This window comes from Equus przewalskii, chromosome 3 (genome assembly GCF_037783145.1).
Source record: "Equus przewalskii isolate Varuska chromosome 3, EquPr2, whole genome shotgun sequence".
NCBI lineage: Eukaryota > Metazoa > Chordata > Mammalia > Perissodactyla > Equidae > Equus > Equus przewalskii.
Genome location: NC_091833.1, coordinates 67,032,505 through 67,057,101, shown reverse-complemented (window position 1 = coordinate 67,057,101; position 24,597 = coordinate 67,032,505). Strand labels below are relative to the sequence as shown.

The window sequence follows — 24,597 nt, the reverse complement described above, 5'->3', positions numbered from 1 at the left end:
AGTTACAGTGGCTAAATGTTCAGGGAAATTGAGCCGTGCCTCCACAGGATAAAGTGTACCCTTGAAGCATTCGAGGTAATCCCCTTCTCAACTTTGATAGTGACTAGTTTAGGGGTGGTCATGTGTTCCAACTCTAGACAGTTTAAGAGGAAGTGCTGAAGGTTCTAAAAGAGAGAGAGAGATGCACAATGAGAAGCCACCTTTTCTTTCTGCCTTTGAGACTTCCAGTTGGTGACAACTAACTTCTGATCGCTAAAGTAAAGCGTAGTGGAAGCAGAGAAAATGACTCAAAGCTCTAAATTAACCAACTCTGCCTACTTACTTCTGGACTTCCTGTAACGTGAAATGAAAAAAATGCCACGTCTAGTCTGACATTCCTATTAGTTACAACAGAAAGCATTCCAGCAGAAATAGTGATGCATAAAATAAAAGGCATACAAACACAGGCACATATAACGTTTATTTATTTATTTATTTTATTACAAAGCAGTGTATGTTCATTTTGGAAATTTGGAAATACAGGAATTCATAACAAAGAAAATAAAAAAATGATCACTCAGACAACTATATCAACATTTTTTGCATATATTCTTGTTCCTATGCATGCACTTTATATATTATGTAACTTTTAAAATTAGACTAAGTTTTAAACTTGTTTTTAACTTAACAACCATAAGAATTAAGTTGAAGATTTAAATTAATTAATCTTAATTAAAGACTAAACTCAACTTTATTTAGTTTCTTATGGACACAATTAATAGTAATTAGACAAGCTCAAGGAATTGGTTCAACATTTAAAACTATGCTACAGGTAAAATAGAAGAAATTCTGATTTTATTTTAACTGCCCACAAATGTTATCTCTTTGTGGCTACCAAGTAAGTTCTGAGACCATGTCACTTTAAAGAAATTCCTAACTCATTCACACGGATTTATGCTCCCTGGAAGATAATGCTTGTGGTACCCTCCATAGTATTTATTTGTTTATTTATTTTTTATTATTTAGCTATTACCTCTTTGTTTCTTAGGCTGAATTGAATTAGTGCAATTGGATTAGTTCAATTCATTATCATTCCTTCATGTCATTTTCTTTTACTAAATTGAATTGTAGGAAGAAATCCCATTTTTAACCAGTTTTATGTTCTAAATAAAGGAGGAGACAACCAAGATAGAATCTTAATGATCTGATATATTGGATTCACTCTGCAGAATATATCCTTTTTTACAAGGAATCCTCATCTTTTGTTATGATTGGAAATAGAGTAAATGACTGTAATATCAAATATTAAATACTCTCTGTTGAGAGATGTATCTTTAATTTAAAAGCCACATTTATCTTTTGGGCTATTGTGTTTAGTTTAAATCCATATCAACATTATAATTTATGGATCACAATATTCATATAATATACTTATTTTTGCGAAGTTTTTCATTACATATTGACTGTTAAAAGAATTTCTAAGTTTGAAAATGGTGAGTTAAGTTGAAACAATCCAGATTCAAAATTAACGTTTTTATATATATATAAACAAATGAATACATTCTGGTACATTTTTATTGTAATAAACTTCCTTATAAATATACAAAATCAGTCAGGGATTCTTAACCGTTTTTGTGACATGGGTGCCTTTGGTAGTCTGGTTTGGCCTATAAACCCCTTTCAGGATAATGTTTTAAATGCATAAAATAATAAAAATAGGAATAAAAGAAAAGCAGTTGCATTAAAATATAGTTTTGCGCATGAACCATAAGTTGAAGAGCCCTGCATCAAGATTTTGAAAAACCCTTTAGTTAATGTATCAAAAAATGTCTGAGACCATACCTAAGTAGAACAGTTTCTTGAACGTATAAGAGCCAAACTGAGATATATTCATTAAACATATTTAATAAAGCCCTGAGATTGTATCTTGTATATAGGTGTTACTTTTGCCTTTAAATGTAGAAATAAGAACTGTTATCAGTTTAGGAATGATTATATGGTAAAGTTACTTGGAGAAGATTGGTTTTGTTCTGACTTATCTACATTCCTGTGTTATCTAGCAGAACTATAAAATCTTGGTATCAATATATGCTTTAAAGTTAACTTTGAGCATTTTAGCACATTATGAATTTTGAGCCTTGCCCAATCCAACTGTAGATTTGGGCCATGGATTTGTTAATTAAACGTATGAGATTAGTAATAAAGAAGATATGAATGAAAGAGTAGAGGGAAGGAGCTCAATGATAATAGAAATAGGACCAATGGAGACAGAAATAGAAAATAATGTAGGGAGTGGAAAAAAACCCCCCCACACTAAAAAACGTAAAGTCTGAGAACTGACAAATAAGGAAAGGAAAGAGCTATCATTAATCTAATTAGCAATTTACTTTCTGTAATTCCACATTCCCTGGAATATTTGGAAATTATGTTTCATCTTTTGTGTGGCACTATATATCTCATGTGAATATAATGGTACTTTACCTATTTTTTAAAAAAGAAGTTAAATAATGGTTAAATTTCTTTTAAGTCCCTTATATATAGTTTTCTTGTTTAATGATATAATAGTCCCATTATTTTTATCCTCTCCCCTTTTTCATGGAATGGATAGAAACAGGCCTGAATTAAAAGAGGTATTGGGCTAATCTATTTTGGAAACCATACCACTTAATGTGAGTATCAGTAGGTGTTAGTTACACATTTACAGAGTTTTTCTTTTCCTTTTTCCAATACTCTGCTGTCTTCTTTGACCTGTATATATTGAAACTGTAGTTTTCAGAGTTCCTCTTACATATCAACATCTTTTCGCTTGTGTATTTGCTTGATTTCTTTATTTTTCTCAGTGATTTGTGGATTATGGATTTGGTGAAATCAGAAATAGAACAAAATCTCCTATTAAAACATAGAATATACTATGTATAAAACATAATTAGTATAGATCTTTTCTAGACTGTATTTAAAAAAATGTTATTAATACTAAAGTAAATTACCACAAACTCCATGGACGGTCCAGCCAAGAGGAATGTTCTAACCCCCGTCCAAATGCTAACCCCTCTAAAACTCCTCTTTATATGAAGGCACTTCACAACCTCACCATGTCTGGAATGGGACGAAGGAGAACTGCTTGTAAGTCTTGTCAGGTTGGTGGAGTGCGTGGTGGGTTGGTTGCTGAATACTCCAAACATCAGAATGCTTTTGAAGCCAAAGAAAAAATTAGATTCATTGCATCATTTTTTTTAAACCACGTGAGGGAAAATTGATCTTATGGACAAGGGAAATATTGTCTCTGTGCTCTATGTATTATTGTAGCATAAGATCGTAATTGCTGCTAAACCCCTTGGAAAGAACCCTCCAAGGCATGTCTAGGTTAAGACTGTGTTGTAGTTTCTCAGCCTTACTTTTTGGAATCTCTTTGCCTTACGGCTATTTTATCATGGCTATTTTAAATATTTGTACATTATTATACAAGGAGAAAGTGATAAGAAACCCACATAATGTGTTATAGGAGCTCAGAAAGGGGGCAGATTAATCTAGAAGCTTATGATTATAGGGAAATATTTCATTATTTTTTCTGAAATTTTTTTCCTTGTATTTGAGTCTCTGAAAATGTGATTTCTAAAAGAGTAAGAATGATAACATAATTTCAAACTCTGCTTTGTTTATTGTAAATGTGCTACAACCTTTGTGTTTATCATTCCCAAATGAGGAAATTCATTAACTTGCTCTTCTTTACGTGACTTCCTGTGTGATGTATCAATTACAGAGAGAAATATCCATATATAAGTGGATCAAAGCATGGGTTTAAAAGAGCAAAGAGAAAGAAGAAGTGATTTACTGGATCTGACACCCTGTTTAACATTTCAGGATCAAACCAATACCAAATTCCTAGGACATAGTAGGGAGTCCAGCAGACAGTAAATGAAGTGGCAAATGCAACCGTCATCTTTAGGGTCCTCAGCCGAGCTCTTGGTATATTGTTCTTGGATTGATTCAGTTGTAGTTCTATTAGATAGAGAAAACAGGAGGTGTTTAAAGACCAGTTTTATTACAAAACCAAAATGGACAAAAACGAAGACAGAATCCCAATTCAAACTGAAAAATATAATGGGAGCAAATTTCCAATTTTTTTTTTTTAAAAATGGGCACCTGAGCTAGCAACTGTTGCCAATCTTTTTTTTTTTTCGGCTTTATCTCCCCAACTCCCCTCCCCCCTGCCGCCCCGCACATAGTTGTATATCTTAGTTGCAGGTCCTTCTAGTTGTGGCTCATGGGACGCTGCCTCAACGTGGCCTGACGAGCAGTGCCATGTCCGTGCCCGGGATCCGAACCCTGGGCTGCTGCAGCAGAGCGCGCGAACTTAACCACTCGGCCACGGAGCCCGCCCCTCCAATATTTTTTAATAATAATAATTGGTTTGAAAATCATGTTTATATTCCAAGTTTTCCTCTAAGTTACGTAATGAGTAAAAAAATTAAACATATATTGCTCTTAAAGTTGAGTTTCCATCAAACTAATTTGGATTTGAGATATGGAGGTACTCAAACTCTTAAAATATAAATTTAAGAGAGTAGACTGAGGTTAAGCTGAGCTGAATTCTGAGTTTACACAGAACTCCTGAATACTCACTATCTGAATATCTCTGACAGTAAGGATAATGAAAATCATGCATGGATGAAAGTGTGCTGCCCCAGATTCTCTTTCTCAATCATATGCTTCTCTCTGTGATATCCAAAACAATTTCACTTTTCATATTGATACATCCTTTAAAGTTCGTAGGTTGTTTCCCTTGTGAGGAAATTCACTGGAATTTAGTGGAATTGCTGACTTTAACAGGCTGCTTACATGAAGTTTATGACTTAGTTCTTAAAAGTAAAAAGCTGCAGTTTTAAAGTACTCAAAATCTGTTCTTGTTTTTCACAATCCAGAACTACTATTTTAAAATAAAAAATACTCTTCACATACCATATTTTTTTGAGGGACATAGATGGTGCTATTCAGAAATAGTTATTTTTCCAACGATTCATTGATCATAAAAGAGTGGAAATATGGAGGAAAATAATTACATGCATAATATTTTAACATAAAATTAACTTTAGACTAGAAGTCTTAAATAATTTATTGAATACAGACTACTTATAGATTTTTTTGTCATACAAACCTAATTACCGTTGACTATGTGCCTTGCTATGGGCCTTGTTCTTTTCATATAATATTTCATCTAATCCTCAATATCTGTAAACATTAGTAACATATAAGTAATAAAGCAGTCAAAAGAAGTCAACTTACTTAAAAAAGCATCTTGGCTTGGCACAGTGGCTCATTCTGAAAAAATATTGAACCTCTTACAACATACTGTGCTTCTACCTCTTTTGAAATATTTCATTATTGGTTTACTGTTTACTGTCTGACTTTTTCAACTGTAGACTCCATGAAAAGCAGTATAGTTATTAGGCTGTTTTATTCACCATGGTATCCACATCTATCACCGTTTCCAGCAATATGGAGTAGTCAGTATGTATTGGTTGAATAAATAAAAGATTAAATGACTAACTCTGTGTTAGTAATATTTCACTATTGCTCCTTGCTTCTGCTTTTTTGTTTTTCTGCTTTTGCATCACTCACATTTCTTCAGATTAATCCCCATTTGGGATCTATCTCCTTATTCTCCATGTGCCCTTCTTAGACATCCCTTATAGAACTGAATATCTCTAGGATAAGATTTTGAAGGCAAATAATTTTTGCAGTATTCTTTTTAGGAAATACCAAATGCATTTTATGCTGGGAGGTGCAAACTGCCCAAGTATCTACTATAAAGCATCACTGTAATTATTTCCTTTTGAAAATATCTCCTGAGAGTAATCACACCATAATAATTAAGATGATTTTCCTGTTAAGTTGTATCAGGTGAAACTTATGCATTTTGCTGTTGATAACATGTCTTTCAGATATCATGGCAACATAACCATGTTTACTTTGTAAATTCACAAATTTTAGTTTTTGAGAATGCACCAGATTACTGAAGCGAAAAAGGCGCAACTACATCGGTGAAGTTTCAAATGAAAGTCAATTACATATTCAATAATATTTCGCATACCCAACCCCCACATACACACAAATGTGCATAGTTATGTTGTGTGGACATAGGGGATTTGAATGTGAAACAGAGCAGCTTAACTTTAATAAATCTATTGGCTACTATTTAGTAAGTGGTACTTTGCTATGTTCTAGAAATCGGGTATTGGGTATAGTGTTGTGATGGGCCCTGCAGGAACAATTTGCCAATGCTTATACTGGGTAAATGGGGTAATTGTCCTTTCATCTTTAGTTCCATGGTGCAAATTTAGAACATTAGGAGATACTAAATTGCTTTATCTGTAAATAGGGGGTAATAAAGGTATAATAAAAGTATTACCTCATGGGGTCATTGTGAATATTAAATGAGTTAATTTGTATAAACTGCTTAGAATGGTGTCTGACACATAGTGAGGCTCTGCTTTGAGTATTGCTGTTTAAAAATTGTTTGCTCACAATTAACACCAAGTCTAAGGAATACATACTGTGGGGATCCTGATGAAGGACTCTTGTCAGGGTGAAGATGATTTTTGCATTGCAGATCAACATGAAGAGAAGAGGGATGATGAAGAGGCAGCTGAAGGTGAAAAAATTGTAAAAGGCTTGATGCCACCATTGTGGAAAACTGCAGTGTGTTACACATTGAGAGAAACCTTCTGTCTGTCCGGAGCTGTCTGCTAAATGGATCATCCGGAAGATGTATAACTGTGTGAGAAAATAAAAAATTTAAAATATTTTACTTTTTTTCAAACAGTGTTTGCACATTTTCTTGAAAGTTTTCTCTTCTGTAATCTGCTAGCCTTCTAACATGCCCAAAGCAACTGCTAAACTCCTTGATAGTATCCTTTAGGCATTTCTATGAAAAGTTTAAGTGGATCTTTATTTAAAATACGTTTGGGTAATATAAATGGATCTCTAGGATTTTGGATTTTTTTGAAATTATTTCAACTTGCAGACTTGCTGTGGGGAAACAAGGACTCCCATGCGTTGCTAATGGGAATGCAAATTGGTACAACCATTCTGGAGGGGAATTGGGCAATGACTAGCCTAAGTACATATGCATATACTTTTGACCCAGCAATCCTAAACCAGGAACTTACCCTGAAGACACATCCCTACCTCCATTATATGAACATACATATGCATAAGGTTATTCATTGATGAATTGTTTGTAGTTGAAAAACATTGACAGCAATTCAATCTACCAGTTCACGGAACATTAGCTGAGTAAACTATGGTGGACCACACAATGGAGTGCTATACAGCTATAAAAAAAGAGTAAGGAAAAATCTCTATAGATGTGTATGTGTAAATATATATTTGATGTGTGTGTGTATGTGTATAAGTATATTTATTTTCTAGTTATCAGCTGAGAGAGCCTAGGAACAATGATATCCTAGTAGCAATGAGCACATCCAGCACTCTAGTACCCAGATCTCATTTTCTGAATACCATTCTCACCAAAAAGAACCAGAGTTCATTGGAGAAGTGGGTCACCCCAAAGCTGGGGCAGGCAAAGTGCACTATGTGCTTGGAACAGTTTGTGTCATGTCAAAAGAGCCAAGCTTGAAAGAGCTCCTGCGGGCTAAATTGGGGACAGTCTAAGCATGAAAATTTAAAAACAAACAAACGAACAAAAAAAAAACTGATAAAAAAGAATAATAGACTATTGAATAAAGTAACAATCCATGAGTCCACGCTAATATAAATTACAAAACAAGAACAACAAATAAATGGGGAGAAGAAAAACTCTTTGATACTGTAGAAAGCCAACTAATAAATGTAAAAGGAATAATGGAAGTAGTGATTACCATTTTTAATCACTATAATAATAAGTCATTCAGACAAGAATCATCAGTGGATGGTAAAAATGTGGGTGAAAGTTTGAGGAAAACAGAATATTTACATCATCTCAAAGTATCTACCTGCAGGATATTTATTCATTATAAAGAGTAAAATAATAGCTTTACAGTAGAGAAATAGCTTAATAATTAAGTTAACATTGCCAATATTGGGACCAATTGACAGCCTCTGTTTCCTTGTATAATGCACTGAGAACTCAGCATCACTTCTTTAGTATTTCTGCTAAAGGTGCTTACCCTGAATCTAACCATGAGAAAACATTAGCAAACTCAAATTGAGGGGCATTCTGTAAAATAACTGGCCTGCACTTTTCCAAAATGTCAGTGTCATGAAACGCAAAGAAAGACCAAGGAACAGTTCCTCAGTAGAGGACTGGCATGACTCATAAAGAGATCTGGCAACTGAATGCACCACATAATCTTGGATTTTCTTTTGTTAAGTAGACATTATTCGGACAACTGGTGAGATATGAATAAGCTACATAGATTAAGTAATAGTATTATACCCATGCTAATTTCCTGATTTTGATACTCTAATGTGGTTATGTGTGAGAAAAAAGATGTTGAAGTATGGAAAGAGATATCATGTCTGAAATTTCTTTTAAACAATTCAGAAAAAAAGGTATATACGAGAGAATAAAGCAAATAAGCAAATGTAGTAAAATGTTCATATTTGGGGAATCTGAGGGAAAGATATCCCAGAAATCTTTGTACAATTCTTGAAAACTTTCTCTAAGTGTGTAATTACATTTTTTTAAAAGAAGCTCAAATTGAATCAACTGCTAAGGAAACATTGCAAGTAGTTTTCAAAGGCAAGTTCTCGCGGACGTTAATTCATTCTCTCCCCATTCATCAAGCACTCTTCTTACCTATTCATTTCCAAGCTTTTCCACTGAGAAACTTCATTTTACTATGAAACATTATTAAAATGGAAAGCTGAGTACCCAAACGCTTTAAAACTGATAGCAAGTAAATTCAAACAAAAATGTTACAAAATTTCCTCTTTTTTTGCCATCTTAACTATTTTTTCATTGAATTTATAACAGTTTACAATCTTGTGAAATTTCAGTTGTACATTATTGTTTGTCCGTCTTGTTGTAGGTGCACCTCTTCATGCTTTGTGTCCACCCCCATCCCCCCTTTCCCCTGGTAGCCACTAATCTGTTCTCTTTGTCTACATGTTTAAATTCCTCATATGAGTGGAGTCAAATAGAGATTGTACTTCTCTATCTGGCTTATTTCACTTTACATAATTCCCTCAAGGTCCATACATGTTGTTGTGAATGGGACAAATTTATTCTTTTTTATGCCTGAGCAGTATTCCATTGTATATATATACCATATATTCTTTATCCAATCATCAGTTGATGGGCACTTAGGTTGCTTCCACGTCTTGGCTATTGTAAACAATGCTGCAATGAACATAGGGGTGCGTGGGACTTTTGGAATTGCTGATTTCAAGCTCTTTGGATAGATACCCAGTGGTGGGATAGCTGGGTCATATGGTATTTCTGTTTTTAATTTTTTTAAGAAATCTCCATACTATTTTCCATAGTGGCTGCACCAGTTTGCATTCCCACCAGCAGTGTATGATGGTTCCTTTTTCTCCACAACCTCTCCAACACTTGTTTCTTTTTGTTTTGGTTATTTTTGCCATTCTAATGGTTGTGAGGTGATATCTTAGTGTAGTTTTGATTTGCATTTCCCTGATGATCAGTGGTGATGAACATCTTTTTATGTGCCTATTGGCCATCCATATATCTTCTTTGGAGAAATGTCTGTTCATGTCTCCTGTCCATTTTTTGATCAGGTTGTTTGACTTTTTGTTGTTGAGTTGTGTGAGTTTTTTGTATATTATGGAGATTAACGCTTTGTCAGATATATGACTTGCAAATATTTTTTCCCAATTGGTGGGTTGTTTTTTTGTTTCAATCCTGTTTTCCCTTGCCTTGAAGAAGCTCTTTAGTCTGATGAAGTCCCATTTGTTTATTCTTTCTCTTGTTTCCCTTGTCTGAGAAGACATGGTATCCAAAAAGATCCTTTTAATACTGATGTCAAAGAGTGTACTGCCTATATTTTCTTCTAGAAGCCTTATGGTGTCAGGTCTTACCTTTAGGTCTTTGATCCATTTTGAGTTTATTTTTGTGAGTGGCGAAAAAGAATGGTCAATTTTCATTCTTTTACATGTGGCTTTCCAGTTTTCCCAGCACCATTTGCTGAAAAGACTTTCTTTTCTCCATTGTATGCCCTCAGCTCCTTTGTCAAAGATTAGCTGTCCATAGATGTGTGGTTTTATTTCTGGGCTTTCACTTCTGTTCCATTGATCTGTGCACCTGTTTTTGTACCAGTACCACGCTATTTTGATTACTGTAGCTTTGTAGTATGTTTTGAAGTCAGGGATTGTGATGCCTCCAGCTTTGTTCTTTTTTCTCAGGATTGCTTTAGCAATTCAGGGTCTTTTGTTGCCCCATATGAATTTTACGATTCTTTGTTCTATTTCTGTAAAGAATGTCGTTGGGATTCTGATTGGGATTGCGTTGAATCTGTAGATTGCTTTAGGTAGTATGGACATTTTAACTATGTTTATTCTTCCAATCCGTGTAGGTAGGATGTCTTTCCATCTCTTTATGTTGCCATCCATTTCTTTCAGGAAAGCCTTGTAGTTTTCATTGTATAGGTCTTTCACTCCCTTAGTTAGATTCATCCCGAGATATTTTATTCTTTTTGTTGCAATTGTGAATGGTATTGTGTTCTTGAGTTCTTTTTCTGTTAGTTCATTATTAGAGTATAGAAATGCTACTGATTTATGTAAGTTGATTTTATACCCTGCAACTTTGCTGTAGTTGTTGATTATTTCTAAAAGTTTTCCAATGGATTCTTTGGGGTTTTCTGTGTATAAGATCGTGTCGTCTGCAAACAGTGAGAGTTTCACTTCTTCCCTCCCTATTTGGATTCCTTTTATTCCTTTCTGTTGCCTAATTGCTCTGGCCAAAACCTCCAGTACTATGTTGAATAAGAGTGGTGATAGAGGGCATCCTTGTCTCGTTCCTGTTTTCATGGGGTTGGTGCTCAGTTTTTGCTCATTGAGTATGATGTTGGCTGTGGGTTTGTCATGTATGGCCTTTATTATGTTGAGGTAATTTCCTTCTATCACCATTTTGTTCAGAGTTTTTATCATAAATGGCTGTTGGATCTTGTCAAATGCTTTCTCTACATCTATTGAGATGATCATGTGGTTTTTATTCCTCAATTTGTTGATGTGGTATATCATGTTGATTGATTTATGGATGTTGAACCATTCCTGTGTCCCTGGTATGAATCCAACTTGGTCATGATGTATGATCCTTTTGATGAATTGCTGAATTCGGGTTGCCAAAATTTTGTTGAGAAATTTTGCATCCATGTTCATCAGTGATATTGGCCTCTAGTTCTCCTTTTTCGTGCTGTCCTTGTTAGGCTTTGGTATCAGCATGATGCTGGCCTTGTAGAATGTGTTAGGAAGTGTTCCATGCTCCCTAAGTTTTTGGAATAGCTTGAAAAGTAGAGGTATTAAATCTTCTCTGAAAGTTTGGTAGAATTTCCCAGGAAAGCCGTGTGATCCTGGGGTTTTATTCTTTGGGATGCTTTTGATTGCTGTTTCAATCTCTTTCCTTGTGATTGGTCTGTTCAGATTGTCTGCTTCTTCTTGACTTAGTTTTGGGAGATTGTAAGAGTCTAACAATTTATCCATTTCCTCTAGGTTATTCATTTTGTTGGCATATAGTTTTTTGTATTATGCTATTATAGTCTGTTGTATTTCTGTGGAGTCTGTTGTTATTTCTCCACTTTCATTTCTGATTTTGTTTATTTGAGCTTTCTCTCTTTTTTTTCTTTGTAAGTCTGCCTAGGAGTTTGTCAATTTTATTTATCTTCTCAAGGAACCAGCTCTTTGTTTCATTGATCCTTTCTACTGCCTTTTTTGTTTCAATAGCATTTATTTCTGCTCTGATTTTTATTATTTCTCTCCTTCTGCTGACTTTGGGCTTTGTTTGTTCTTCTTTCTCTAATTCAGTTAGGTGTAATTTGAGATTGCTTATTTGGGATTTTTCTTGTTTGTTAAGAGGTGCCTGTATTGCAATGAATTTCCCTCTTAATACAGCTTTTGCTGTATCCCAAATGAGTTGCTATGGTATGTTATCATTTTCATTTGTCTCCAGATATTTTTTTATTTCTTCCTTAATTTCTTCAATGATCCATTGCTTGTTCAACAGCATATTGTTTAGTCTCCACATCTTTGTCCCTTTCTCAACTTTTTCTTGTAATTAATTTCTAGCTTTATAGCATTATGATTGGAGAAGATGCTTGTTATTATTTCAATTTTTTAAAATTTATAGTGGCTTGCCTTGTTTCCCAACATATGGTCTATCCTTGAGAATGTTCCATGCACACTTGAGAAGAATGTGTATTCTGTTGTTTTGGGATGGAGTGTTCTATATATGTCTATTAAGTCCAACTGTTTTAGCTTTTCATTTAATTCCACTGTTTCCTTGTTGATTTTCTGCCTGCATGATCTGTCCAATGATGTTAGTGAGGTGTTGAGGTCCCCTACTATTATTGTGTTATTTTTGATATCTTCTTTTAGGTTTGTTAATAGTTGCTTTATGAACTTTGGTGCTCCTGTGTTGGGTTCATAGATATTTATAAGCATTATTTCTTCTTGATGTAGTGTTCCTTTCATCATTATATATTGACCCTCTATGTCTCTCTTTACCTGCCTTATCTTGAAATCAACTTTGTCTCCTATAAGTATTGCAACACCTGCTTTCTTTTGTTTACCATTAGCTTGGATTATCATCTTCCACCCCTTCACTCTGAGCCTGTGTTTGTCATTGGAGCTGAGGTGTGTTTCCTGGAGGCAACAAATTGTTGGATCTTGTTCTTTAATCCATCTTGCCACTCTGTGTCTTTTTATTGGAGAGTTCAATCCATTTACATTGAGGGTGATTGTTGATGCATGAGGGCTTAATGCTGTCATTCTGTCACTCATTTTCTGGTTTTCCTTCATTTCCTTTGTTTCTCATTCTGTGTGTTTTGCCCTACTCATTGACTTCTGCCGTTTCATATGCTGGGTGTCTTAGCTTTTTCCTTATTTATTTTTTGTGTCTCTCTTCTGTTTTTTAGTTTAGTGGCTACCGTGCAGTTTGTATTCAGAATCTCGTGCATAACATAGTCCATTTTCTGGTGGCCTCTTATTTCCTTAGCCTAAACTGATTCGGTCTCTTTCCTCCTCCCCTTGTAAGTTATTATTTTCATCTCTTATTCCAACTTGTGTTGTGAATTTGTGGTTAAAGTGATAAGATTGTCTTTGTTTTGGGTGTTTTCCTTCCCTTTATCCTAATGCTGTAGTTGAATATTTGCTATCCTATTCTGATTCTATCTATTTGTCTCCTTACTCTGTGTTTTGTGACCCCTTTCTCCCTTCTTTTCTTTTTTCAGGTATGAGGGCCTTCTTGAGGATTTCTTGTGGCGGGGGGGAGGTCTCATGGCTACGAAGTCCTTTAGCTTTTGTGTTTCTGGGAAAAATTTAATTTCTCCCTCATATCTGAAGGATATTTTTGCTGGATAGAGCACTCTTGGCTGAAGATATTTATCTTTTAAAGTTTTGAATATGTCATTCCAATCTCACCTAGCTTGTAAGGTTTCTGCAGAGAAATCCACTGGAAGTCTGATAGGGCTTCCTTTGTAGGTTATTTTCTTCTGCCTTGCTGCCCTGAGTATTCTTTCTTTGTCATTCTTTTTTGCCAGTTTTACTACTATATGCCTTGCAGTAGGTCTTTTTACATTGACATATCTAGGAGATCTGAAAGTTTCCTCCACACACATTTCCCTCTCATTCCCTAGATTTGGGAAGTTCTCTGCTATTATTTCTTTGAGCATGCTTTCTGCTCCATTCTCCTTTTCTTCGCCTTTGGGGATACTGATAATTCTTATGTTGCATTTCCTCATTGAGTTGGCTATTTCTTGAAGATTTTCTTCATTTCTTTTTAGTCTTAGTTCTCTCTCTTCCTCTGTCTGGAGCCATTCAACCTGTCTTCGATTATGCTAATTTTCTCCTCTATGGTGTCTGCATGGACATTCAGGGAATCCATATTTTGTTTTATGTGATCCATTGTATTTTTCATCTCTAGTATTTCTTTCTTCTTTTTTTTTGTGGAAGATTAGCCCTGAACTAGCTACTGCCAATCCTCCTCTTTTTGCTGAGGAAGACTGGCCCTGAGCTAACACCCTTGCCCATCTTCCTCTACTTTATGTGTGGGACGCCTACCACAGCATGGCTTTTGCCAAGTGGTGACATGGCCACACCCAGGATCCAAACTGGTGAACCCTGGGCTGCCAAGAAGCGGAACGTGCGAACTTAACCGCTTTGCCACCAGTCTGACCCCACCTCTAGTATTTCTGATTGATTCTTCTTTATAGTTTCAATCTCTTTTGTGAAGTAACTCCAGAACTCGTTGACTTGTTTCTGTATATTTTCCTTTACCTCACTGAGTTTTCTGATGATAGCTATTCTGAATTCATGGTCATTTAGTTTATTTATTTCCAAGTGCTCAGGACATAATTCTGTGTTTTTATTGTTTGCCTTCTGGTCTGGAGCTTTTATGAATTTTTTGATGCTAGAAGAACGATTTTTCCTCATAGTGATATTGTTCAGTTGAAGTTACAGCCTGTCACCACTAGATGGGGGTCAAGAGCTGCCTATTTTGAGCCCTCTGCCTTCAGCCAAGATGGCGCCATGCGGGTTGTGGGGGCACTTTCTCGTGCCCGCAGACTGTTTCCCCATCAGCTCTCACTATCTGGTCTCCTGGGGTTTGGCTTGATGAGGTCACCCCACGCAAAAGCTTTCAACCGTTAGAGGGCTTCCCTCTGGGCTGCATGGGCCCATGGGAGTCCTGGGTGATCCTGCGGATGTGCGACCCCACTGCTCCTTCCCTCACGGAGCCTCCCGTGGCAGTGATCCCAGTCTTTAGGGGAGGGAGTGAAGTTCTCTCTTCCCCCGTTCAAGCTCCTCTGAGGGGGGCGCCAACCTGTCTGCCCTCTGACATTTGGCTGCTGCGGGTCTCTGAGGATTCCTGTGCTATTAGGATATTTTTTGTTGGAATATTGTTGCTCCTTTTTGTAGTATGTTGGAGGGGAGAGAGTCCCAGGCAAGCTCACTCTGCCATGACGCTGACATCGCTCTCCCAAAATTTCCTTTTTTAAAAACCCTGTATCCTTTTATTTCTTCTTTTTTTTTTATTGTGGCATAATTGACATTATGCCATTAAGTAACATTGTATTAGTTTCAAATGTACAACATAATGATTCAATATTTGTATATACTGCAAAATGATCACCACAGTAAGTCTAGTTAACATCCATCACCACACAGTTACAATTTTTTTCTTGTAATGAGAACTTTTAAGATCTGCTCTCTTAACAACTTTCAAATATGTAATACAATATTATTAACTATAGTCGACATGTTGTACATTACATCCACAGGACTTATTTATTTTATAACTGGAAGTTTGTAACTTTTGACCACCTTCCCCCATTTTGTCCACCCGCTACCCCTGCTTCTGGCAACCACCAACTGTTCTGTGTATCTGTGAGTTTTTGTTTTTGTTTTTTTTAAAGATTCTGCATATAATTGAGATCATATGGCATTTGTCTTTCTCTGTGTGACTTATTTCACTTTGTTCAGTGCCCTCAGGTTCCATCCATGTTGTCACAAATGGCAAGATTTCCTTCTCTTTTATGTCTGAATAATATTCTACTGTATGTATATACCACACTTGTTTTATCCATTCATCCATCAATGAACACTTACATTGTTTCCATATCTTGGCTATTGTAAATAATGCTGCAGTGAACATGGGGTGAGGGGTTGCACAGATATCCTTTAGAGTTAGTGTTTTTATTTTCTTTGGATTAATACCCAGAAGTGGAATTACTGGATCATATGGTAGTTCAAATTTTTTGAGGAGCCTCCATACTGTTTTCCATAGTGACTGCACCAATTTACATTCCCACCAACAGTGCACAAGGGTTCTCTTTTCCCTACATCTTTGCCAACACTTGTTATTTGTTATCTTTTTGACAATAGTCATTCTAACAGATGTGAGGTGATATCTCATTGTGGTTTTGATTTGCATTTCCCTGATGATTAGTGATGTTGAGCACCTTTTCATGAACTTGTTGGTCATCTATACATCTTCTTTGGAAAGTCATCTGTTCAGATCCTCTGCCCATTTTTAAAGTGGATTTTGTTGTTGTTGTTGTTATTGAGTTATTTTGCTAATGAATTCTTTATATATTTTGGATATTAACCTGTTAGTAGATATATGATTTGCATATTTCTTCTTCCATTCAGTAGGTTGCCTTTTCATTTTGTTAATAGTTTCCTTTGCTGTGCAGAAACTTTTTAGTTTGATGTAGTCATCTTGTTTATTTTTGCTTTTGTTGCCAGGATTTCTTTTACTTAAGCAAATGAGGGACTGTATTCTTTTTTTAAGGTTTTGATTGAATTAGTGAATTTTAATTTTATTTTATTAATTTAACAGACCCTGGGTTTCTTTCTTTTTTGGGGTGATGGACTGGGAGTGGAATATATCTTTTTTTTAAAAAGCCCACAAACTATATTTCCTTTCTTTGCTTTTAGAATAAAAAATTTAATGGAATACAAATATAATAAACAATATAAATAAAAACATAAAATTATAAGTAAATATAGTATAGAATATGATCCTGTTTCTTTTATTTGTAATTAAAATATTGATTTTCAGTTTCAGATCTTTTTTCAGCTTCCAGGGCAAAAAAGAATTTTTAAATTAATCCACTAGAGGGCACCTAATGATCATTTCAGCAATCTTAAAGTCAAGAAACTCAAACATGCATTCAGCTAATTCCATCTGTTATTCCAGACCAACTTTCTCCACATTACAAAGTGACCCTATTTCAGTTTTCTATACTTCTTTGCAACCTGACCTTAAGGTTAAGTTTTGAATTTGACTCAACACCCAGATGTTGTGAGTTGAAGTCTTTGGAAGGGTTATTTCACATAGAAACTGAGAATTTTATATTTTTAAAAAATCTTAACTGCTTCTGTCTCTACTTCTCCAATTGGACCGGGAACCAGACGACTTGAGGTTGACTTTCTGCTCTGCACTGGGCCACATTTTTCACTTTAATATTTCATATTTTAAGTCATAATGATGAAAATTTCAATAAAAGTGACTTTGAAATATAGTACTCTGATTTGAGTTTGGTTATCATCTTTATTTACTTAACAAATGCTTATTTTTAAAGCAACTCCTTGGTCATAAAACCATACTAGGCGCTCTCTGTCATAAAAGATGAACCATAAATATCTTGCTTCAGAGAATTAAATATTTGGTAGAGGAGATAGAGTATGTATGTGACACCTGTAAAACGAGATAGACTGTGATAAGTTCTAAATGAGAGGAACAGTTCAAGTGTTATGGAAATTCAGTTTACTTGCCCATAAACTAATTTGCTTTAGGCTTGGCTCGGTTTATTTTGTGCTCCAAGGCCAGGTTCATTTGAATGATTAATATGGAGATCCTCTTTATTTCTAGTGGTTCTTTTGTCCTTGGATCATATTTCTTTAATTTCTTTATGTTTCTCCTCTCTCATCCCCAGCTCCAGTTCTCATCAGCGTTTGCTTTATTTTGCCATAAATGGGAGCTATCCGTTTTCCTTCTTTACAGTCAATTGCAGATGCTTATTCCTTCTGAGAAAATTATTTTTAACTCTCACCTTATCCCACACTCATTACACCATTACATAATCTTTTACAAAGGTAATTATCTTAGATGGTGTGCTTCAGTTTTCTCATCTATAAAATGGAGATATTAATAGTATCCACCTCTAGAGGCTGTCCTGACAAGTAAATGAGTTAATGCTTGCAAACCACTTAAAATAGTGCCTGGCACACAGCCAGCACTACATAAATCATAGCCAGTATTATAAAAATTTTGAGGAACACAACTTGTAAATATGTATCCATATATATTTATAAATGAATACCATGTATTTTTTCCTGATATCTCTTGACAATCTATTCTCACCTTAAGATTTTCCTTTTCCAACCTTCTACAGGAAAAAAAGGAAATAGACAATATTGCATCGTGTGGTGTAGTGTAGTTATTGAAAGCTCTGGGTATGGAGTTAACTGTATGTAGTGACACCTCCACTTACTAGATGGTAATCTTGGGCATGTTATGTAACATTCTTAACCTTAGTTTCTTCATGATAAAATAAGGATAATAGTTGTATCTAATTTTTAGGGTTGTTGGGAGCCTTACATGAAATAATGCATGCAAAAGCATTTTGCACAATTCCTGGAATATATTTATGTCCTCAGTAGCTATGATTTATCATCATCATCGTTATTTCTGCTATTAACATGCTATTACTATGTTCCAGTATAGTTCTTGGCATCCTGTACATGTGTCATAAGTATTTATTGAATTTAAGTTACTTGTCAAGTTCAGAAGTGCATTCTAGCCCTCTAAATTCTTTGTGTGTCAAGGTAAGCCTCCACACATCTTCAGACTACATATCTCTACACCAGTGACTAAAGGATGGCTCATGTATCTTGCCTGCAGGCCTGGGTTAACTATAGAATTTAAAAGCTGTCAATATGTCATGCTCCATATTAACACAGATAAGCTAGTAGTATGAAGTCTTTCTGGAAATAATCCGCTACACTGGAATTCTTGTGGTTTTAGACAGCTGTCATTGGAGACTGTGTGATATTTGGTTAGATATGGACATAGCTAATTCAGGAAATGTTTTCTTCTCAACATGCACTTACCAGCCAAACCACAGATGGTCTTAAATCAGATCTCCTTTCAAGTCATGTTTCTTGCCCTTTTCTGTTCTTTTTTTCTTTTCTCCATCTCCCTGTCCTTTTCCCCTTTCCTTCCTTCCTTTCTTATCCTCCTTTTAGAAATGATAACTCCAGGAGTTAAATTGTTATGTTCTGTCATTTATAGCTTTCAGAGAGAGTAGGATAGCTTGGTGACTAGGAAGTAGATTGGCCAAATTTACTTATCAGTCAGAATTAATGTTACAATTTTAAGAAATTTTAAATAATCAACCTTTATGTAAGCAATTCCCTTAGAGTATTCTCTTAGAGAATTGTTTTGTTTTTGTACTCATATTTCCATATTATTTTCTTTCCTGAGTTCAGAAACCTATTATGAAGGAAGGAATGGAGACAGGAGTAGAGAAAGGAATGAACATTAACTGAGTGTTTAAGTATAAAGTCTTGTACTAGATAGTTTTTTGTATCTTATTCTTTACAATTACCCTTTTAAACTTAGTTAAGTAATTTACTCAGAACTACATAGCTGGTAAGAGACAGCATTGAGATCTGCAAGCAACTTTGTTTAAATCCAATACTCATACCATTTCTACTATCCTACTACCTTTCAAACTTTGTTGCAGGGAGATCTGAGGTCTTCAGAGACTGTGACTGGGGCTATTGAATGGCCAAGCAGAGGACTGGGGCTCCCTTATCCCTTTTCAACCAGAGCAGCTCCACTTACATCTGTTTCATTTATTGGGGCTCCACATAGAATTTTGTTTTTTTTAAAAAAAAAATCAATTATTGGAAAAATTTTGAAAGTTTAGCTACACTACACTGAAACTTTTGAAAATATATCCCCAAACGATCCTAGAACTCTGAGGTTAGTCATCAGGAAGGTGGAAAGCAAGGTGGCCAATCTGAAATTTGGTCATTCTGAGCTCTAGCAAAATGTCATAAATTCCTCGATTCCCAGGCCTGAGTTGTGACAACTAGCTTTGTTAGATTTTTTTTTTTTAAATCTAAGTATGAATTACTCAAGTAACAGAAAATCAGTATATGCACCAAAGGATGATTAAAGTCATCCTTTCAATGTAAATTAGCCACGACAGGATGTGCCTTTGTCAATGGGCTTATCTGTAGAGCTTAGTGAAGCATGAGGGACATTCAATGTGTGTCACAGTCTAGAAATAAAAAGTCCTCTCTATCTCTTGTCTTCCCCATCAAATATAGGTGTAACATTAGTCACAGGATTGAAATCTCAAGCTATAACAAAAGAAAAACTGGACTTTAAGAATACATGAGTCCAACAGGCCAAGTGACATTGGGAAAGCCAACGAATCCCTTTAAACCAGTCGTTTTTGAACTGCAGGTTGTGCCCATCAGTTAGTTGCAATCAATATTAGAGAATGAAATTGGACAGAGCAGAATATTTATTTCCTAAACTTTTTTTGGTTATAGGTGTGTGAGAGAAAGAGAGGGAGACAGACAGACTCTCTATGCAGTATGTGTTTCTTACTTTGGGTATTTGCCTAAAAGGATTCAAAATCATTGCTTTCAAAGATTCCCTTGTACATTCTCTTACATGTGAAATAAGGATAGTAAAATTGTTTTATGTACCACATAGAGTCAACATGATACAGTAAGGTTACGTATATGAGATTTTTCAGGAAACTTCAGCAAAGTGCTTTATAAATTTAAAGCCCTGCTGAAAGTAAAGATGAGTCATTTATTTTACAAAATAAAATAGCACCATCATTTTCTGTGGCCCATATTCACATAAATCTCTCAGAGAGAGTAATGTGTTTGAGGTCAGGCTATTGCATGAAATTCCTAAGCAATTCAAAGTTAATTTCATATTTTCTTTTTACTGCATCAAGATAGATAAATATTTGGCGTTATCTTTCTATTATTGCTGTGATATTCTTAGATGAAAATAATTTAATTAATAAACCAATATTTTATTTATAGTCTCTGAGAATGTCCTTTAAAGGACAGTGAAATTGTGGCTTGGGTTTCAGTTATCACAAATTGACCTCTTTCTACTTCTGTGTAGACTTCCATCTACATCGGTATCCCAAATTACCAACTACTTTCCAAATAGGCATACTTATAAAGACTGTCTATACCCAGCATCATGTCCTAAAGAGAATGTTTTTAGCTCTTTTCGTAGCCTGCCTTCCCTCTCCCTTCAAACAAATAAACAGACAGGCAGACCAAAAAACACACATTCCTCCTCTCAACCTACTTGTCTGTTTCAATGATTTTACTATTAAAACTCCTTGGCTAAGAATACTGGAGCTTTATTTTACTCCGCTCTATTATTAACCCCCTAAATCCATTTTGTTGACAAGTTTTGTTTTTACGTTTGAAATTCTCCCTTACAATCAATTCTCTCTGACACCACCCCATCCCCAAACCTAATCAGCTTGTTGCCAGATGATCTGAAAGGCTTCTTTGTCTCTCTTCACTCTACTTGAGTCTATGTAACTTTTCTTAAAATATATATATATTTTTTTAACGATTGGCACCTGAGCCAACAACTGTTGCCAATTTTCTTTTTTTTAATTGCTTTTTCTCCCCAAATCCCCCCAGTACATAGTTGTATATTTTAGTTGTGGGTCCTTCTAGTTGTGGCATCTGGGACACCACCTCATCATGACCTGATGAGCGGTGCCATGTCCGTGCCCAGGATCCGAACTGGTGAAACCCTGGGCCGCTGAAGCAGAGCACATGAACTTAACCACTCGACCATGGGGCTGTCCCCTTCTTAAAATATTTTTGCTAGAAAAATCATTTTAGTGATGTACAACATGATGACTATAGCTAAGACTGCTGTGTGATGTATACGAAAGTTGTTAAGAGAGTAAATCCTAAGAGTTCTATCACAAGAAGAAAATTTTTTTCTTTTTATTGTATCGATACAAGATGAGGGATGTTAGCTGAACCTATTGTTATAATCATTTCACAATATGTGTAAACCAAACCATCATGCTGTATGCCTTAAACTTTTACTGATCTATGTCAATTATGTCTCAGTAAAACTGGAAAAAAGGAAAAAAACAACAATAAAATATGGCTCCTTGCACAGGACTCACAAAGGCTATATGGCTCCCACGTTAATTTCAGAATTTCTCCTGGCTATCAATGTCTTCTATAATACAAATCCATTATACCCCTCTTTCATTGATTAATTTATCCAAACTTTTTTTTTTTAGTAAAAAGTAAAAGGTTTATTTGATCTAAAGAGAAACCAGAGTATCCAAACATTTTAAATTTCTATTTTTGCTAGTTATCTTATTGGGTACTGTGATAATAATTAAGGTAAACTCAACAGTCTCCAACATTTAAGAGCATATTCCTTAATGGGAAAGACAGGCTAAAAAACATGTAACCACAATGTTTTATGACAAATAAGTAGTGTGCTATGAGGTCAAAGGAAAAGGAGCAATTACTAAATCTGATTTCCTGCTAGTTCTAACTCTTGATCTTCCACTTCAGCTAAACTAGCCTCCTGTGAAAATTAATCAAACTTTCCAACCTTTGCTGAAACATGTATGTGTCCTTGACTTATTTTTTGCATCCCAATACCATTCATCTTTAAAAACTCAGTTTATCCTACCTGTACGCTGAAACTTTCCTTCCCCATTTCAACTCATACTCTTCTCTCCCTCTTCTTACACTTGTAAGAGGTTTAGAAAGTTTTTGGTAAATAATTGTATTAGTTTTATATCAGTTTTTTCTCTACAACCAAATTATGTTTTCTTTGAGGGCTGTTTCTTGGTTTCATCAGTACCAGACTCAGTGTTAGGAACCTAACTTGTGTTTATCTTCTCTAAGAAAACCAATCAATAAGCAGCACTTTAAAGAAACAAACTGGAAAATTTCAGGGCATGTTCTTAGCTAAATAGTGTCATTTCAAGTGAGTATTTGTCTAACCTATTCTTGTATATTAAGTTACTGTGAGAATACTTATACTATATTTTTCTCCAGGGAAATCAAAGCATTTTATTTTTTCCCATTTCTCCTGCCATACAACACACACTAATTAAATTTATCTAATTTCCAAAAAATTTTAGTTAAGTGATGAATTGGTGGGAAAATTTAGTTACCCCGCTTTTTAGTGTCTTGCACTATTTAGTGGGTTTTGCATGGCAGTTTTTCTTTTCCTTTTTCTTTTTTAACCACCTGGCAAGTTTAGATGTCTGGATAAATTTCCATTTGCAGTGGCAAATTTTTGGAGGATCCTAGTTAACTCCGACTTTCCTTCTTGACACTTTCTTGTACCCTGGGTTCATCGTGCAGTACATTTATAAGCAGAGAGACAGCTTGTTCATCTATTATTAAAGAATATTTGCTATTTGCAAGAATATGTCCTTTTCTTCAGAGATCTGACTGCTGAAAAAGGCAGATTCTGCAAGTCAATTAACCAGGTTAACTCAGATGAGACAATCTGGAGAGATATCTGCCTTCTGTAGGAGAGAGCCAGTGCCTACACCAACAGTTTTAGAGTGTTGCTAATTGCCTGTAACCATCTAAACTATCTCCCCAAAAGCTCAAGTCAACCTCAGGGAAATATTCAAATTTCCAGAAGTCCAAGATTTTTCACTTTGCCTCTTTATTCGATCCCACCCAGTTGCAAATTGCAGAACAACATACTAATTAAGAATAATTCTCCCTAATCTGCAGTAACAAAATTCTTAAAGTTTTTGCTCAAGAAGCCCCAAATAAGATGTTATAAATACTTTCTACTCATGAAAATTTCATAGTTCCTAAAGATTCTCTCAATTTACTGTGTTAACCAGAGCAAAAGAAACATAGATGGAGAATAAGCTGGGTATGAGGTAAAATTTGAGAATAGCTCCATTTTGGGGGAGGATTTACCATGTGATAGAGATTACCGTGGACGCTTTAATACATTATTCATTTAATCATCACAAAAGCTGCATAAAGTAGGCATTACCTCCATTTTATAAATGAAGGAACTGAAACCCATAGAGGTTAAGAAATTTTCCCAAGGTAACAGAGCTGGGGTTAAATTCCGGTCTCTGACTTCCAGAGCCCAGACTCTTAAAGAAAATATAGTACTGCCTTTGACATACAACAATACAATACAATACTCAAGTTTAGATAGGAAATATGTGATTGCCGTATCCTAACAAATTCACGATAATGGTTTACCTGTGGTCCAGCAAAGATACTACTGAGAAGCCAAGCCAAGCCAATCATGGACCGTCCAAGCTTGCTGTTGCTTTTCACAGCTAGGGGCCTTGTGATGGCCAGTGAGCGGTCCAGGCTGATCACTACCATCATGAAGGCTGGGGCATACATGGAGAAAAGCTTCAGGTAGCTGAGGACTTTGCAGAGGAGCTCTCCAGCATACCATTGGACTGTAATGTTCCACATTCCGTCTAGTGGCATGACAATCAGAGTCTCCAACAGATTGGCTAGGGTCAGATGTTTTAAAAGCACCTTCATCTTCGAGAGCTTTTTCCCATTCTCTTTCTTCTGAGTCCACTTGTGAAGTTTCAACAAAAAAGAAGCGTTAAAGGTTGTGGAGAGTAGAAAAAGGAAGAAAGTAACTGTCACTCGGATCTTTCCAGATAAGGTCAGGGTAGGGAGGTTGGCTTGCGTCAGCGGGATGCTGCTGTTGCTGGCTGAGCAGTGATTTTGATTCTGTTCAGGAGAGGCACTGTTTGCCATACTTCCCAACTGATGGAGCTTCAAGACTTGTGTTTCTGGCACTTCTGATGTTTGACTGTAATCAAACCCAAAGTCCCGTTTTATTTCTGCCTTCTTGAGATGGAAATGGCACAGGTTTAGCTTATGTCACAT

The 24,597-nt window shown here is 35.5% G+C and overlaps 1 protein-coding gene and 1 long non-coding RNA gene across 3 annotated transcripts in view; one reads left to right on the top strand and one right to left on the bottom strand.

Moving 5' to 3' along the window:
• LOC103564528 (uncharacterized) overlaps positions 1-24,597 on the top strand; it is a 107,726-nt gene that overhangs the window by 5,945 nt on the left and 77,184 nt on the right. The gene's annotated exons all lie outside the window — the stretch shown is intronic.
• GNRHR (gonadotropin releasing hormone receptor) lies at positions 446-24,587 on the bottom strand. Of its 2 annotated transcripts, none has more exons than XM_070612802.1 (3): positions 23,944-24,587; positions 6,534-6,753; positions 446-3,978 (listed from the first exon to the last, which is right to left on the bottom strand). In XM_070612802.1, exons 1-3 carry the CDS (start codon positions 24,463-24,465, stop codon positions 3,734-3,736), a joined length of 987 nt encoding a protein of 328 aa, XP_070468903.1. In that variant the 5' UTR covers positions 24,466-24,587; the 3' UTR covers positions 446-3,733. The 2 variants fall into 2 exon arrangements, with proteins under 2 accessions (XP_070468903.1, XP_070468904.1); XM_070612803.1 differs by having other exon boundaries at positions 1,010-3,978; positions 6,534-6,625; positions 23,944-24,465.